A 19041-nucleotide genomic window follows, 5' to 3' on the forward strand; every position below is an offset into this window, starting at 1 on the left:
ATAATGATGGCACTTATTAAGCGCTTACTATGTGCAAAGCACTGTTCTAAGTGCTGGGGAGGTTACAAGGTGATCAGGTTGTCCCACGGGGGGCTCAGTCTTCATCCCCATTTTACAGATGAGGGAACTGAGGCCCAGAGAAGTGAAGTGACTTGCCCAAAGTCACCCAGCTGACAATTGGCGGACCTGGGATTTGAACCCATAATAATAATGATAGTATTTGTTAAGCGCTTACTATGTGCAAAGTACTCTTCTAAGCGCTGGGGAGGTTACAAGGCGATCAGGTGGTCCCACAGAGGGCTCACAGTTTTAATCCCCATTTTACAGATGAGGGAACTGAGGCCCAGAGAAGTTCGTTCAATCCCACTTATTGAGCGCTTACTGCGTGCACTGTACTAAGCGCTTGGGAAGTCCAAGTTGGCAACATATAGAGACGGTCCCTGCCCAACAGTGGGCTCACAGTCTAGAAGTGACTTGCCCAAAGTCACACAGCTGACAGTCGGTGGAACTGGGATGAGCCCACTGTTGGGTAGGGACCGTCTCTCTGTACTTCCCAAGCGCTTAGTACAGTGCTCTGCACACAGTAAGCGCTCAGTATGATTGATTGATTGAACCCATGACCTCTGACTCCAAAGCCCGGGCTCTTTCCACTGAGCCACGCTGCTTCTCTGTACCCACCCCAGCGCTTAGTACAGTACCTAAGTAAGTAAGCGTCGGTAACAAACACCAGATATTAGAAGGGAGGCTGGAGCTATCGGCAGCTTCCTGCAGGAGAAGGGAATCTCGGTTCTTCCCGGATCCCAGCTTCGCCAGCTTAGTTTCCCTTCCCACGGAGGCTTCCTCGGGTCCCGGACGACTTGGCTTTAGTGGACGTTGCAGGGGGGCGGACAAGCGATCGCCTGGAACCGAACACCTCGCGTCGGGGGATTGGGGGGACGGGAGATTATTGGGGGGATGGGAGATCGAGGGGGGCGGAAAACTGGAAGCTAAACCGGGAGCTCATTGTGGGCATGGAATATATCTACTGATGCTGTCGTGGAATCCTTTTCCTAGCGTTTAGGCCAGTGAGTTAGCGCTCAATAAAATAATAATAATGTTGGTATTTCATCAATCGTATTTATTGAGCGCTTACTATGTGCAGAGCACTGGACTAAACGCTTGGGAAGTACAAATTGGCAACATATAGAGACAGTCCCTACCCAACAGTGGGCTCACAGTCTAAAAGACTGTGACGGTAAAGACGGTATTTGTTAAGCACTTACTATGTGCAAAGCACTGTTCTAAGCGCTGGGGAGGATACAAGGTGATCGGGTTGTCCCATGTGGGGCTCACAGTCTTAGTCCCCATTTTCCAGATGAGGTCACTGAGGCCCAGAGAGGTGACCCGCCCCAGGTCACCCAGCTGACGAGCGGAGGAGCCGGGATTTGAACCCACGACCTCACTGCGCCACGCGGTGGAAACCACCGACTCCCGGGCCCCGGAGGGTGACGAGTGACACACAGACTCGGCCGCTTTTCTGCTTTTTTTCCTTTTTTTTTTTTTTTTTTTAATAAATTTAAGAACGTCCCCACCCTCCCCACCTCCCCCCCGGGGGGCAACTAAAACCGACTAAAAGGGGGTGGGGGGCTAGCGGGGGAAAGGGGCTACGAGTCGTAATCTTCTTCTTCTTCGTCAGCAGCTGCGGGAGCGGGGGGCGGCGGCGGAGGCAGGGGCAGGGTGGAGGGGAAGGGCAGGAAAGGGGTCGGGGGGCTGGAAATTGGGGTGCGGGGGGGAGAGAGGAAAAAAGAGGGGTCAGATCCACCGGCAGAACCCCTAACCCTTCCCGCCCAGGCCTTCCCCCTTCAAGACCCTACTGAGAGCTCACCTCCTCCAGGAGGCCTTCCCAGACTGAGCCCCCTCCTTCGTCTCCCCCTCTCCATCCCCCCCATCTCACCTCCTTCCCTTCCCCACAGCACCCGTATATATGTTTGTACATATTTTTTACTCTATTTATTTTACTTGTACCTATCTATTCTATTTATTTTATTTTGTTAGTATGTTTGGTTTTGTTCTCTGTCTCCCCCTTCTAATGATAATAATAATGTTGGCATTTGTTAAGCGCTTACTATGTGCAAAGCACTGTTCTAAGCACTTGGGGGGGGATACAAAGTGATCGGGTTGTCCCACGTGGGGCTCGGTCTTAATCCCCATTTGACAGATGAGGTAACTGAGGCTCAGAGAAGGTCACACAGCAGACGTGTGGCGGGGCCGGGATTCCAACCCACGACCTCTGACTCCAAAGCCCGGGCTCTTTCCACTGAGCCACGCTGGTTCGGTAGGGACCGTCTCTATATGTTGCCAGCTTGGACTTCCCAAGCGCTTAGTACAGTGCTCTGCACACAGTAAGCGCTCAATAAATACGACTGATTGATTGATTCCTTCTCCCCCGTCGCCTGCCCAGCTCCGGACGGACGGACGGACCTGCCGGACCTTGGCAGCCCCCTCCTCTGTCCCCGTTCTGTGCCCACCCCAGGCCCTGCCTTCTAGACTGTGAGCCCGCTGTTGGGTAGGGACTGTCTCTATATGTTGCCAACTTGGACTTCCCAAGCGCTTAGTACAGTGCCCTGCACATAGTAAGTGCTCAATAAATACAATTGATGATGATGATAATGATGGCATTCGTGAAGCGCTTACTATGCACAAAGCACTGTTCTAAGCACTGGGGAGGTAACAGGGTGCTCAGGTTGTCCCACGGGGGGCTCACAGTCTTAATTCCCATTTTCCAGATGAGGGAACTGAGGCCCAGAGAAGTGAAGTGACTTTAGACTGTGAGCCCACTGTTGGGTAGGGACTGTCTCTATATGTTGCCAACTTGTACTTCCCGAGCGCTTAGTACAGTGCTCTGCACACAGTAAGCGCTCAGTAAATACGATTGATTGATTGATTGATTACCCAAAGTCACACAGCCGACAATTGGCAATTGTGAGACGGAGCCGGGCTCACTGGAAAGAGCCCGGGCTTTGGAGTCAGAGATCGTGGGTTCGAATCCCAGCTCTGCCAATTGCCAGCTGTGTGACTTTGGGCGAGTCACTTCACTTCTCTGGGCCTCAGTTCCCTCATCTGTAAAATGGGGATTAAGACTGTGAGCCCCACTTGGGAAAACCTGATCACCTTGTAACCTCCCCAGCGGTTAGAACAGTGCTTGGCACATAGTAAGCGCTTAATAAATGCCATTATTATTATTATTATTATTATTATTATTATTAATTGGCAGAGTCTGGATTTGAACCCATGACCTCTGACTCCAAAGCCCGGGCTCTTTCCACTGAGCCACGCTGACCAACTTCTACTTCCCAAACGCTTAATACAGTGCTCTGCACACAGTAAGTGCTCAATAAATACAATTGAATGAATGAATGTCTTTTAGACTGTGAGCCCACTGTTGGGTAGGGACTGTCTCTATATGTTGCCAATTTGTACTTCCCAAGCGCTTAGTACAGTGCTCTGCACATGATAAGCGCTCAATAAATACGATTGATGATGATGATGAATGAATGCATGCCCACCCCGAGGGGTCCCCCACTCCCTTAAACCCCTTCTTTCCTCGGAGGCTTTGGGGCAGGAAACAGACTCAACCTGGAAGCCCTCCTCCCTGCCACCACCCCCCGGTCAGGGTCCCCCCAGTCCTCCACTTCAGCCTCTTAGAACAGTGCTCAGCGCTTACAACAGTGCTCTGCACCTAGTAAGCACTTAATAGATGCCATCATCATCACTTAAACCCCTTCTTTCCTCGGAGGCTTTGGTGCAGGAAACAGACTCCACCTGGAAGCCCTCCTCCCCGCCACCACTTCCCCGGTCAGAGCTGCCCCAGCCCTCCGCTTCAGCCTCTCAGAACAGTGCTCAGCGCTTAGAACAGTGCTCTGCACCTAGTAAGCACTTAATAGATGCCATCATCATCACTTAAACCCCTTCTTTCCTCGGAGGCTTTGGGGCAGGAAACAGACTCCACCTGGAAGCCCTCCTCCCCACCACCACGCCCAAGTCAGGGTCCCCCCAGCCCCCTGCCTTGGCCTCTTAGAACTGTGCTCAGCACTTAGAACAGTGCTCTGCACCTAGTAAGCACTTAATGGATGCCATCATCATCACTTAAACCCCTCGGAGGCTTTGGGGCAGGAAACAGACTCCACCTGGAAGCCCTCCTCTCCGCCACCACTTCCCCGGTCAGGGCCGCCCCAGCCCTCCACTTCGGCCTCTTAGAACAGTGCTCAACGCTTAGAACAGTGCTCTGCACCTAGTAAGCGCTTAATAGATGCCATCAGCATCACTTAAACCCCTTCTTTCCTCGGAGGCTTTTGGGGAAGGAAACAGACCCCACCTGGAAGCCCTCCTCCCCGCCACCACTTCCCCGGTCAGAGCCGCCCCAGCCCTCCACTTCGGCCTTTTAGAACACTGCTCAGCGGTTAGAACAGTGCTCTGCACCTAGTAAGCACTTAATAGATGCCATCATCATCACTTAAATCCCTTCTTTCTTCGGAGGCTTTGGGGCAGGAAACAGACTCCACCTGGATGCCCTCCTCCCCGCCACCACTTCCCCGATCAGGGCCCCCCCAGTCCCCAGCCTCGGATTCTTAGAACGGTGCTCAGCGCTTAGAACAGTGCTCTGCACCTAGTAAGTGCTTAATAGATGCCATCATCATCACTTAAACCCCTTCTTTCTTCGGAGGCTTTGTGGCAGGAAACAGACTCCACCTGGAAGCCCTCCTCCCCATCACCACTTCCCCAGTCAGGCCCACCCCAGCCCTCCGCTTCGGCCTCTTAGAACGGTGCTCAGCGCTTAGAACAGTGCTCTGCACCTAGTAAGCACTTAATGCATGCCATCATCATCACTTAAACCCCTTCTTTCCTCGGAGGCTTTGGGGGAAGGAAACAGACCCCACCTGGACGCCCTCCTCTCTGTCACCACCCCCCGGTCAGGGTCCCCCCAGCCCCCTGCCTCGGCCTCTTAGAACAGTGCTCACCGCTTAGAACAGTGCTCTGCACCTAGTAAGCACTTAATAGATGCCATCATCATCACTTAAACCCCTTCTTTCCTCGGAGGCTTTGGGGGAAGGAAACAGACCCCACCTGGATGCCCTTCTCCCGGCCACCACTTCCCCCGTCAGATCCGCCGCAGCCCTCCACTTTGGCCTCTTAGAACAGTGCTCAGCGCTTACAACAGTGCTCTGCACCTAGTAAGCGCTTAATGCATGCCATCATCATCACTTAAACCCCTTCTTTCCTCGGAGGCTTTGGGGCAGGAAACAGACCCCACCTGGAAGCCCTCCTCCCCGCCACCACTTCCCCGGTCAGAGCCGCCCCAGCCCTCCGCTTCAGCCTCTCAGAACAGTGCTCAGCGCTTAGAACAATGCTTTGCACCTAGTAAGCGCTTAATAGATGCCATCATCATCACTTAAACCCCTTCTTTCCTCGGAGGCTTTGGGGCAGGAAACAGACTCCACCTGGAAGCCCTCCTCCCCACCACCACGCCCAAGTCAGGGTCCCCCCAGCCCCCTGCCTCGGCCTCTTAGAACTGTGTTCAGCACTTAGAACAAGTGCTCTGCACCTAGTAAGCACTTAATAGATGCCATCATCATCACTTAAACCCCTCGGAGGCTTTGGGGCAGGAAACAGACTCCACCTGGAAGCCCAACTCTCCGCCACCACTTCCCCGGTCAGGGCCGCCCCAGCCCTCCACTTCAGCCTCTTAGAACAGTGCTCAGCACTTAGAACAGTGCTCTGCACCTAGTAAGCGCTTAATAGATGCCATCATTATCACTTAAACCCCTTCATTCCTCGGAGGCTTTTGGGGAAGGAAACAGACCCCACCTGGACGCCCTCCTCCCCGCCACCACTTCCCCAGTCAGAGCCACCCCAGCCCTCCACTCTGGCCTCTTAGAACGGTGCTCAGTGCTTAGAACAGTGCTCTGCACCTAGTAAGCGAAAAGCCCTCCTCCTCGCCACCACTTCCCCGATCAGGGTCCCCCCAGCCCCCCGCCTCGGCCTCTTAGAACAGTGCTCAGCGCTTAGAACAGTGCTCTGCACCTAGTAAACACTTAATAGATGCCATCATCATCACTTAAACCCCTTCCTTCCTCGGAGGCTTTGGGGCAGGAAACAGACTCCACCTGGACGCCCTCCTCCCCGTCACCACTTCCCCGATCAGGGTCCCCCAGCCCCCCTCCTCGGCCTTTTAGAACAGTGCTCAGTGCTTAGAGCAGTGCGCTGCACCTAGTAAGCACTTAATAGATGCCATCATCATCACTTAAACCCCTTCTTTCCTGGGAGGCTTTGGGGCAGGAAACAGACTCCACCTGGACGCCCTCCTCCCCGCCTCCACTTCCCCGAACAGGGCCGCCCCAGCCCTCCGCTTCGGCCTCTTAGAATGGTGCTCAGCGCTTACAACAGTGCTCTGCACCTAGTAAGCGCTTAAGAGATGCCATCATCATCACCTCTGGAACCGGGGCGGGGGGGGGCCTGCCGGCCTGGGGCGGTAGCGGCGCCGTCGTCTCCTCCTCCCCGTCCGTCTCTGTGCCCTCCGAGTCGTCCTGGAAGGGTCGAAGGGCGTCCGGCAGGGATGGCACCAAGGCTCCGCGGGTGAGGGGCGGGAGTCGGAAGAGAGGGGACCCCCCCCCACACCCCAACCCCCCGTGGGGGCGAGCGGCCCGCTGGGGTCCCGAGAAGGCTCTCCTCACCTCCTGCTCCGAGTCCGTCCCCGACTGCTTCTTATCTTTCCCTTTCCCGCCGGCTCCGCCGTTCTTCCGCCCGCTGCCGGACCTCCGGCCCCTGGAGACGAGCGGAGGGAGAGGATGGTTTCAGTCCTTCACTCAGTGCTATTTACTGAGCGCTTACCGGGTGCAGACTGTGAGCCCACTGTTGGGTAGGGACTGTCTCTATATGTTGCCAACCTGGACTTCCCAAGCGCTTAGTACAGTGCTCTGCACACAGTAAGCGCTCAATAAATACGATTGATTGATTGATTGATTGAAGAGCACTGGACTAAGCATTTGGGAGAGGACGATACAACAAAGAGGCACATTCCCCGCCCAAAAAGAGCTCACAGTCTAGAGGCCTGCCAGCCTGTCCCGACGTCACCCGGCAAGCCCTCGACTTCCCTGGCACTGACCTTCTAGACTTGAAGCAAATTCGTGACGCATTCCATATTTTTTCTTCCTCCCTTCAAGGCCCTACTGAGCGCTCAACTCCTCCAGGAGGCCTTCCCAGACTGAGCCCCTTCCTTCCTCTCCCCCTCGTCCCCCCTCCATCCCCCCATCTTACCTCCTTCCCTTCCCCACAGCACCTGTATATATGTATGTACATATTTATTACTCTATTTATTTTACTTGTACATATCTATTCTATTTATTTTATTTTGTTAGTATGTTTGGTTTTGTTCTCTGTCTCCCCCTTTTAGACTGTGAGCCCACTGTTGGGTAGGGACTGCCTCTATATGTTGCCAACTTGGACTTCCCAAGCGCTTAGTCCAGTGCTCGGCACACAGTAAGCGCTCAATAAATACGATTGATTGACTGATTGATTGAAGCTCGTTGTGGGCAGGGAATGTGTCTGTTTATTGTTGTACTGCGCTCTCCCAAGCGCTAAGTACAGGGCTCTGCATACGGTAAGCGCTCAGGAACAACGATGGACTGACTGACCTCTCCCTCCCCATCCCTCCTGCATCCTCTGTCCCACTTTATTATTTTCTTTAATGGTATTTGTTAAGCGCTTACTACGTGCCAAGCACCGCACTAAGTGCTGGGGTAGTTATACATGAGAAGCAGCGTGGCTCAATGGAAAGGGCCCGGGCTTTGGCGTCAGAGGTCATGGGTTCCAATCCCGGCTCCGCCACTTGTCAGCTGGGTGACTTTGGGCAAGTCACTTGACTTCTCTGGGCCTCAGTTACCTCGTCTGTAAAATGGGGATTCAGACTGCGAGCCCCCTTGGGACAACCTGATAATAATAATAATAATAATAATTATGGCATTTATTAAGCGCTTACTATGTGCAAAGCACTGTTCTAAGCGCTGGGGAAGTTACAAGGTGATCAGGTTGTCCCACGGGGGGCTCACAGTCTGCATCCCCATTTTACAGATGAGGGAACTGAGGCCCAGAGAAGTGAAGTGACTCGCCCAAAGTCACACAGCTGACAATTGGCGGAGCCGGGATTTGAACCCATGACCTCTGACTCCAAAGCCCGTGCTCTTTTCCCCTGAATGACAGCATTTATTAAGCGCTTACTGTGTGCAAAGCACTGCTCTAAGCGCTAGGGAGGTTACAAGGTGATCAGGTTGTCCCATGGGGGGCTCACGGTCTTCATCCCCATTTTACAGATGAGGGAACTGAGGCCCAGAGAAGTGAAGTGACTTGCCCGAAGTCACACAGCTGACAATTGGCGGAGCCGGGATTTGAACCCGTGACCTCTGACTCCAAAGCCCGTGCTCTTTTCCCCTGAATGACAGCATTTATTAAGCTCTTACTGTGTGCAAAGCACTGCTCTAAGCGCTAGGGAGGTTACAAGGTGATCAGGTTGTCCCACGGGGGGCTCACAGTCTTCATCCCCATTTTACAGATGAGGGAACTGAGGCCCAGAGAAGTGAAGTGACTTGCCCGAAGTCACACAGCTGACAGTTGGCAGAGCCGGGATTTGAACCCGTGACCTCTGACTCCAAAGCCCGGGCTCTTTCCACTGAGCCACGCTGCTTCTCTAACGCTGATCACCTTGTAACCTCCCCAGCGCTTAGAACAGTAAACTTTGCACACAGTACGCGCTTAATAAATGTCATTATTATTATTATGATTATGTTACTCAGGTTGGGCAGGGTCCCTGTCCCACGAGGGGCCCACAGGCTTCATCCCCATTTTCCAGATGAGGGAACTGAGGTCCAGAAGGGAAGTGACTTGCCCAAAGTCACCCAGCAGACAAGGACAGAGCCGGAATTACGACCCAGGTCCTTCTGACGCCCGGGCCTGTGCTCTACAATAATGATAATAAAAATAATTGTGGTAGCTGTATATGATGCGCCAAACAATGGACGAAGAGCTGAGGTGGATACAAGTAAATTGGGTCAGTCACATGGGCTCATCATTGTAATCCCCATTTTACAGATGAGGGAACTGAGGCCCAGAGAAGCGAAGTGACTCGCCCAAGATCACAACAGCGGACAAGAGGCGGGGCATGGCTTAGTGGTAAGAACGTGGGCTTGGGAGTCGGAGGTCATGGGTTCTAATCCCGGCTCCGCCGCTTGTCAGCCGTGTGACTTTGGGCGAGCCACTTCATTTCTCTAGGCCTCAGTTCCCTCATCTGTAAAATGGGGATTAAGACTGTGAGCCCCCCGGGGGACTACCTGATCACCTTGTATCCTCCCCAGTGCTTAGAACAGTGCTTTGCACATAGTAAGCGCTTAACAAATGCCATCATCATTATTATTATTATTATCCATTCAGTTGCATTTATTGAGCACTCACTGCGTGCAGAGCGCTCGGGAGAGGACAGGGCAACTTCTAGACTGTGAGCCCGTTGAAGGGTAGGGGCCGTCTCTGTATAGAGAAGCAGCATGGCTCAGTGGAAAGAGCCCGGGCTTTGGAGTCAGAGGTCGTGGGTTCAAATCTCAGCTCCGCCAACTGTCAGCTGAGTGACTTTGGGCAAGTTACTTCACTTCTCTGGGCCTCAGTTCCCTCGTCTGTAAAATGGGGATTAAGAATGTGAGCCCCCCGGGGGACAACCTGATCACCTCATAACCCCCCAGCGCTTAGAACAGCGCTTGGCACACAACCTGATCACCTTGTATCTCCCCCAGTGCTTAGAACGGTGCTTGGCACATAGTAAGCGCTAACAAATACCATCATCACCAACCCAGGTCCTCCTGACTCCCAAGCCCGAGCTCTAGCCACTAGGCCCCACTGTGACTTTGGGCAAGTCACTTCACTTCTCTGAGCCTCAGTGACCTCATCTGTCAAATGGAGATAATAATAATAATAATGATGATGGCATTTGTTAAGCGCTTACTACGTGCAGAGCACTGTTCTAAGCGCTGGGGGGGGGATACAAGGTGATCAGGTTGTCCCATGTGGGGCTCACAGTCTCGATCCCCATTTTACAGATGAGGTCGCGGAGGCTCAGAGAAGTGAAGCGACTTGCCCAAGGTCACACAGCAGACGTGTGGCAGAGTCAGGATTCGAACCCTTGACCTCTGACTCCAAAGCCCGTACTCTTTCCACTGAACCACGCTGCTGGGATCATCATCATCATCGATCGTATTTATTGAGCGCTTACTATGTGCAGAGCACTGTACTAAGAGCTTGGGAAGTACAAATTGGCAACATATAGAGACAGTCCCTACCCAACAGTGGGCTCACAGTCTAAAAGGGGGAGACAGAGAACAAAACCAAACATACTAACAAAATAAAATAGATAGGATAGATATGTACAAGTAAAATAAATAAATAAATAGAGTAATAAATATGTACAAACATATATACATATATACAGATGAAGACTGGGAGCCCCATGGGGGACAACCTGATCCCCTTGTATCCTCCCCAGCACTTAGAACAGTGCTTTGCACATAGTAAGCGCTTAGCAAATGCCATCATTATCATCATTATTATTACTATTCCTCCCTCCAAGGGAAGCCCCCAACCCCTACTGCAGCCTAGGACCTCGTGCCACCTGTCAGCTGTGTGACTTTGGGCAAGTCACTTCACTTCTCTGGGCCTCAGTTCCCCCACCTGTAGAATGGGGATGAAGACTGGGAGCCCCCCGTGGGACAACCCGATCACCTTGTAACCTCCCCAGCGCTTGGAACCGTGCTTTGCACATAGTAAGCGCTTAATCAACGCCGTGATTATATTGTTATTATTATTATTCATTCAGTCAGTCGTATTTATTGAGCGCTTACGGTGTGCAGAGCACTGGACTAAGCGCTTGGGAAGTCCAAGTTGGCAATATATAGAGACGGTCCCTACCCAACGGTGGTCTCACAGTCGATTATGCCCCGTGCTCGCCTTCCCCCCGCCGTCGTGGCCACCCCCTCCAGCTCCCTCGGGGGTCCGGGCCCGGGGGGCTCCCCTACCTGCGGGGTCCCTTGTCCCCATCCACGTGGTTGTCCTCTCCATCGCCCTGCATGTCCGGCACGGAGGCCACCAGGTCCTTCAGGAAGTCAAACTGCTGCTCCAGCTCGATACACTGCTTCCTGGAGGCACAAGAGCCGGGGGGCCGGGAAAGGGGAGAGGTCGAGGCAGGCCGGGGGCGGACAAGACACGAGTTTTGTTTTGTCGTCTGCCTCCCCCTTCTAGACTGTGAGCCCGTTGTTGGGTACGGACCGTCTCTCTAAGTTGCCGATTTGTACTTCCCAAGCGCTTAGTACAGTGCTCTGCACACAGTCAGCGCTCAATAAATACAACTGAATGAATGAATCATCATAATAATAATAATGGCATTTATTAAGCGCTTACTATGTGCAAAGCACTGTTCTAAGCGCTGGGGAGGTTACAAGGTGATCAGGTTGTCACCATCATCATCATCAATCGTATTTATTGAGCGCTTACTGTGTGCACAGCACTGTACTAAGCGCTTGGGAAGTACAAACTGGCAACATATAGAGACAGTCCCTACCCAACAGTGGGCTCACAGTCCCACGGGGGCTCACAGTCTTAATCCCCATTTTCCAGATGAGGGAACTGAGGCCCAGAGAAGTGAAGTGACTTGACCAAGGTCACACAGCTGACAATTGGTGGAGCCGGGATTTGAACCCATGACTTCTGACTTCCAAGCCCTGGCTCTTTCCACGATGTGCATTTAGATTTAATTCTGTCTGTTCTGACGACTTGACAACTGTCTCCATGTTCTGTTTTGTTGTCTGCCTCCCCCTTCTAGACTGTGAGCCTGCTGTTGGGTAGGGACCGTCTCTCTAAGTTGCCGACTTGTACTTCCCAAGCGCTTAGTCCAGTGCTCTGCACAAAGTCAGTGCTCAATAAATACAACTGAATGAATGAATGAATGTGCATTTAGATTTAATTGTTTGTTCTGATGACTTGACAACTGCCTCCATGTTTTGTTTTGTTGTCTGCCTCCCCCTTCTAGCCTGTGAGCCCGCTGTTGGATAGGGACCGCCTCTCTATGTTGCCAACTAGTACTTCCCAAGCGCTTAGTACAGTGCTCTGCACAAAGTAAGCACTCAATAAATACAACTGAATGAATGAATGCGCATTTAGATTTAATTCTGTTTGTTCTGACGACTTGACAACTGTCTCCATGTTGCTTTGTTGTCTGCCTCCCCCTTCTAGACTGTGAGCCCGCTGTTGGATAGGGACCGTCTCTCTAACTTGCCAACTTGTACTTCCCAAGCGCTTAGTCCAGTGCTCTGCACAAAGTAAGCGCTCAATACGATTGATATAATATTGATATAATACGATTGATACAATAAATATGAATGAAAGGGCCAAGGAAGGGAAGGGCAAGGCCGGTCTTGGGTCTGAAGGGCAACACCACCTGTATATATGTTCGTACATATTTGTTACTCTACTTATTTATTTATTTTACTTGTACATATTTATTCTATTTATTTGGTTTATATGTTTTGCTTTGTTGTCTGTCTCCCCCTTCTAGACTGTGAGCCCGCTGTTGGATAGGGACCGTCTCTCTAAGTTGCCGACTTGTACTTCCCAAGCGCTTAGTACAGTGCACTGCACAAAGGAGGAGCTCAATAAATACAATTGATATAATATTGATATAATACGACTGATACAATAAATACGAATGAAAGGGCCAAGGAGGGGAAGGGCAAGGCCGGTCTTGGGTCTGAAGGCCAACACCACCTGTATATATGTTTGTACATATTTGTTACTCTACTAATTTATTATACTTGTACATATTTATTCTATTTACTTTATTTGGTTTATATGTTTTGTTTTGTTGTCTGTCTCCCCCCTCTAGACTGTGAGCCCGCTGGTGGGTAGGGACCATCTCTATATGTTGCCAACTTGGACTTCCCAAGCGCTTAGTCCAGTGCTCTGCACAAAGTAAGCGCTCAATAAATACGATTGATATAATATTGATATAATACGATTGATACAATAAATACGAATGAAAGGGTCAAGGAAGGGAAGGGCAAAGCCGGTCTTGGGTCTGAAGGGCAACACCACCTATATATATGTATATATGTTTGTACATATTTGTTACTCTACTTATTTATTTATTTTACTTGTACATATTTATTCTATTTATTTTATTTGGTTTATATGTCTTGTTTTGTTGTCTGTCTCCCCCTTCTAGACTGTGAGCCCTCTGTTGGGTAGGGACCGTCTCTAGATGTTGCCAGCTTGGACTTCCCAAGGGCTTAGTCCAGTGCTCTGCACAAAGTAAGCGCTCAATAAATACGATTGATATAATATTGATATAATATGATTGATACAATAAATATGAATGAAAGGGCCAAGGAGGAGAAGGGCAAGGCCGGTCTTGGGTCTGAAGGGCAACACCACCTGTATATATGTATATATGTTTGTACATATTTGTTACTCTACTTATTTATTTATTTTACTTGTACATATTTATTCTATTTATTTTATTTGGTTTATATGTTTTGTTTTGTTGTCTGTCTCCCCCTTCTAGACTGTGAGCCCGCTGGTGGGTAGGGACCGTCTCTATATGTTGCCAACTTGGACTTCCCAAGCGCTTAGTCCAGTGCTCTGCACAAAGTAAGCGCTCAATAAATACGATTGATATAATATTGATATAATACGACTGATACAATAAATACGAATGAAAGGGCCAAGGAAGGGAAGGGCAAGGCCGGTCTTGGGTCTGAAGGCCAACACCACCTGTATATATGCATATATGTTTGTACATATTTGTTACTCTACTTATTTATTTATTTTACTTGTACATATTTATTCTATTTATTTTATTTGGTTTATATGTTTTGTTTTGTTGTCTGTCTCCCCCCTCTAGACTGTGAGCCCGCTGGTGGGTAGGGACCATCTCTGTATGCTGCCAACTTGGACTTCCCAAGCGCTTAGTCCAGTGCTCTGCACACAGTAAGCGCTCAATAAATACGATTGATATAATATTGATATAATACGACTGATACAATAAATACGAATGAAAGGGCCAAGGAAGGGAAGGGCAAGGCCGGTCTTGGGTCTGAAGGCCAACACCACCTGTATATATGCATATATGTTTGTACATATTTGTTACTCTACTTATTTATTTATTTTACTTGTACATATTTATTCTATTTATTTTATTTGGTTTATATGTTTTGTTTTGTTGTCTGTCTCCCCCCTCTAGACTGTGAGCCCGCTGGTGGGTAGGGACCATCTCTGTATGCTGCCAACTTGGACTTCCCAAGCGCTTAGTCCAGTGCTCTGCACAAAGTAAGCGCTCAATAAATACGATTGATATAATATTGATATAATACGATTGATACAATAAATACGAATGAAAGGGTCAAGGAAGGGAAGGGCAAGGCCGGTCTTGGGTCTGAAGGGCAACACCACCTGTATATATGTATATATGTTTGTACATATTTGTTACTCTACTTATTTATTTTACTTGTACATATTTATTCTATTTATTTTATTTGGTTTATATGTTTTGTTTTGTTGTCTGTCTCCCCCTTCTAGACTGTGAGCCCGCTGTTGGATAGGGACCATCTCTCTAAGTTGCCGACTTGGACTTCCCAAGCGCTTAGTCCAGTGCTCTGCACAAAGTAAGCGCTCAATAAATACGATTGATATAATATTGATATAATACGATTGATACAATAAATACGAATGAAAGGGCCAAGGAGGGGAAGGGCAAGGCCGGTCTCGGGTCTGAAGGGCAACACCACCTGTATATATGTTTGTACATATTTGTTACTCTACTTATTTATTTATTATACTTGTACATATTTATTCTATTTATTTTATTTGGTTTATATGTTTTGTTTTGTTGTCTGTCTCCCCCCTTCTAGACTGTGAGCCCGCTGTTGGGTAGGGACCGTCTCTAGATGTTGCCAACTTGGACTTCCCAAGCGCTTAGTCCAGTGCTCTGCACACAGTAAGCGCTCAATAAATACGATTGAATGAATGAATGAATGAATGAACCCCCTTCCCTCTGATTCTCCGGACGGCCTCCGCTGATGTTGGCCCAGACTGGAGGTGCTCGCCCCAACCCCGTCATCTGGTGGGGGGCCACACGCCCCTTATAATCCCAGCAAGTCACCGGGGCAAGTCACCTAACAAGAGAAGCAGCGCGGCTCGGCGGAAAGAGCACGGGCTCTGGAGTTCGTGCCAGTCTTCATCCCCATTTGACCGATGAGGTCACTGAGGCTCAGAGAAGTCAAGTGACTCGCCCAAAGTCACAGTGTGGCCTAGTGGCTAGAGCTCGGGCTTGGGAGTCAGGGTTGATGATGATGGTGACGACGAGGTCAAGTCCCGGCTCCGCCAATTGTCAGCTGGGTGACTCTGGGCAAGTCACTTCACTTCTCTGGGCCTCAGTTCCCTCATCTGGAAAATGGGGATGAAGACCGTGAGCTCCCCGTGGGACAACCTAATCTCGCTGTAACCTCCCCAGAGCTTAGAACAGTGCTTTGCACGTAGTAAGCGCTTAATAAAGGCTTAGTTCCCTCATCTGGAAAATGGGGATGAAGACCGTGAGCTCCCCGTGGGACAACCTGATCACGCTGTAACCTCCCCAGCGCTTAGAACAGTGCTTTGCACGTGGTAAGCGCTTAATAAAGGCTTAGTTCCCTCATCTGGAAAATGGGGATGAAGACCGTGAGCTCCCCGTGGGACAACCTGATCACGCTGTAACCTCCCCAGCGCTTAGAACAGTGCTTTGCATGTAGTAAGCGCTTAATAAAGGCTTATTCCCTCATCTGGAAAATGGGGATGAAGACCGTGAGCTCCCCGTGGGACAACCTGATCACGTTGTAACCTCCCTAGCGCTTAGAACAGTGCTTTGCACAGAGTAAGCGCTTAATAAAGGCTTAGTTCCCTCATCTGGAAAATGGGGATGAAGACCGTGAGCTCCCCGTGGGACAACCTGATCACGCTGTAACCTCCCCAGCGCTTAGAACAGTGCTTTGCACGTGGTAAGCGCTTAATAAAGGCTTAGTTCCCTCATCTGGAAAATGGGGATGAAGACCGTGAGCTCCCCGTGGGACAACCTGATCACGCTGTAACCTCCCCAGTGCTTAGAACAGTGCTTTGCACGTAGTAAGCGCTTAATAAAGGCTTATTCCCTCATCTGGAAAATGGGGATGAAGACCGTGAGCTCCCCGTGGGACAACCTGATCACGTTGTAACCTCCCTAGCGCTTAGAACAGTGCTTTGCACAGAGTAAGCGCTTAATAAAGGCTTAGTTCCCTCATCTGGAAAATGGGGATGAAGACCGTGAGCTCCCCGTGGGACAACCTGATCACGCTGTAACCTCCCCAGCGCCTAGAACAGTGCTTTGCACAGAGTAAGCGCTTAATAAAGGCTTCGTTCCCTCATCTGGAAAATGGGGATGAAGACCGTGAGCTCCCCGTGGGACAACCTGATCACGCTGTAACCTCCCCAGCGCCTAGAACAGTGCTTTGCACATAGTAAGTGCTTAATAAAGGCTTAGTTCCCTCATCTGGAAAATGGGGATGAAGACCGTGAGCTCCCCGTGGGACAACCTGATCACACTGTAACCTCCCCAGCGCCTAGAACAGTGCTTTGCACAGAGTAAGCGCTTAATAAAGGCTTATTCCCTCATCTGGAAAATGGGGATGAAGACCGTGAGCTCCCCGTGGGACAACCTGATCACGCTGTAACCTCCCCAGCGCTTAGAACAGTGCTTTGCACGTAGTAAGCGCTTAATAAAGGCTTAGTTCCCTCATCTGGAAAATGGGGATGAAGACCGTGAGCTCCCCGTGGGACAACCTGATCACGCTGTAACCTCCCCAGCGCTTAGAACAGTGCTTTGCACATAGTAAGCGCTTAATAAAGGCTTAGTTCCCTCATCTGGAAAATGGGGATGAAGACTGTGAGCTCCCCGTGGGACAACCTGATCTCGCTGTAACCTCCCCAGCGCCTAGAACAGTGCTTTGCACATAGTAAGCGCTTAATAAAGGCTTAGTTCCCTCATCTGGAAAATGGGGATGAAGACCGTGAGCTCCCCGTGGGACAACCTGATCACGCTGTAACCTCCCCAGCGCTTAGAACAGTGCTTTGCACATAGTAAGCGCTTAATAAAGGCTTAGTTCCCTCATCTGGAAAATGGGGATGAAGACCGTGAGCTCCCCGTGGGACAACCTGATCACCCTGTAACCTCCCCAGCGCTTAGAACAGTGCTTTGCACATAGTAAGCGCCTAATAAATGCCATCAAAAAAAAAATAGATGCCATTATTATTATTACTCAAACTCTCTGTGCCTCAGCTCTCTAATCTATAAAATGGGGATTCGATACCTGTTCTCCCTCCCGCTTAGCAGGTGAGCACTATGTTTTATTTTGTTGTCTGTCTTGCCCTTCTAATAATAATGATGGCATTTATTAAGCGCTTACTATGTGCAAAGCACTGTTCTGAGCGCTGGGGAGGTTACAAGGTGATCAGGTTGTCCCACGGGGGGCTCACAGTCTTAATCCCCATTTTCCAGATGAGGTCACTGAGGCCCAGAGAAGTGAAGCGACTTGCCCAAAGTCACCCAGCTGACAACTGGCGGAGCTGGGATTTGAACCCATGACCTCTGACTCCAAAACCCGGGCTCTTTCCACTGAGCCACGCTGTTTCTAGACTGGGAGCCCGCTGTTGGGTAGGGACCGTCTCAAGATGTTGCCGACTTGGACTTCCCAAGCGCTCAGTACAGTGCTCTGCGCACAGTAAGCGCTCAACAATGAATGAATGAATGTGGGACAGGGACTGTGTCCAATCTGATGATCTTGTATCTACCCCATTCACTCATTCACTCATTCAATCGTATTTATTGAGCGCTTACTGTGCGCACAGCACCGTACTAAACGCTTGGAAAGTACAATTTGGCCACAGCTAGATACAATCCCCACCCAACAACGGGCTCCCAGTCTAGAAGGGGGAGACAGACAACAAAACAAAACAGTGCTTGGCACCCAATAAGCACATAACAAATTCTATTGTGATTATAAATACGAACAATCAGTCCTACTTATTGAGTGCTCTACTAAGCAATACAACATATTCCCTGCCCAAGTGCTGAGAGGATGAGGGTGGGGTGGATACAAGCGCAAGAGAACTGTGAGCCCACTGTTGGGTAGGGACTGTCTCTATATGTTGCCAACTTGGACTTCCCAAGCGCTTAGTACAGTGCTCTGCACACAGTAAGCGCTCAATAAACACGACTGATGATGATGATGATGATGATGAGAAGCACAGAAGGAAAAGGGAGTAGGGGAAATGAGAGCTTGGTTGGAGATGGCATTTTTGAAGATGTGATTTTAATAAGGCTTTGAAGGTGGGGAGAGTGGCTTTGCACAAAGTAAGCGCTTAATAAATACCATTATTATTATTATTATTTGCCGTATAAGACGGGGGGAGGGGACTTCCAGGCCAGACGAACACTGTGGCCTGGTGGAAAGTCAGTCAGTCAACAGCATTTATTAATTCATTCATTCAATTGTATTTATTGAGCGCTTACTGATGCAGGGCACTGTACTAAGCGCTTGCAAAGTACAAGTTGGCAACATCTAGAGACGGCCCTACCCAACAGCGGGCTCACAGTCCAGAAGCAGCGTGGCTCAGTGGAAAGAGCACGGGCTTTGGAGTCAGAGGTCATGGGTTCGAATTCCGCCTCCACCCCGTGTCTGCTGCGTGACCTTGGGCAAGTCACTTAACTTCTCTGGGCCTCAGTTACCTCATCTGTAAGATGGGGATTAAGACTGTGAGCCCCACGTGGGACAACCTCATTACCTTGTTTCCCCTCCCCAGCGCTTAGAACAGTGCTTTGCTCATAGTAAGCGGTTAACAAATGCCATTATTATTATTATTAAAGAGCATGAGCACGGGCTTTGGAGCCATTTTATAATAATGATAATAATT

General features: G+C 50.1%; 1 protein-coding gene across 1 annotated transcript in view; it reads right to left on the minus strand.

Annotated features, from left to right (window-relative positions):
* LOC119943474 (testis-specific protein 10-interacting protein-like) overlaps positions 1-19041 on the minus strand; it is a 79306-nt gene that overhangs the window by 45082 nt on the left and 15183 nt on the right. Inside the window, exons 4-6 of the mRNA XM_038764469.1 lie at positions 11088-11207; positions 6711-6801; positions 6468-6563 (exon numbers count right to left, since the gene is read on the minus strand). Of these exons, the coding sequence (XP_038620397.1) occupies positions 6468-6563; positions 6711-6801; positions 11088-11207 (307 nt within the window). The remainder of the gene's footprint in view (positions 1-6467; positions 6564-6710; positions 6802-11087; positions 11208-19041) is intronic.

Source organism: Tachyglossus aculeatus, chromosome 22 (assembly GCF_015852505.1).
Source record: "Tachyglossus aculeatus isolate mTacAcu1 chromosome 22, mTacAcu1.pri, whole genome shotgun sequence".
Taxonomy (NCBI): Eukaryota; Metazoa; Chordata; class Mammalia; order Monotremata; family Tachyglossidae; genus Tachyglossus; species Tachyglossus aculeatus.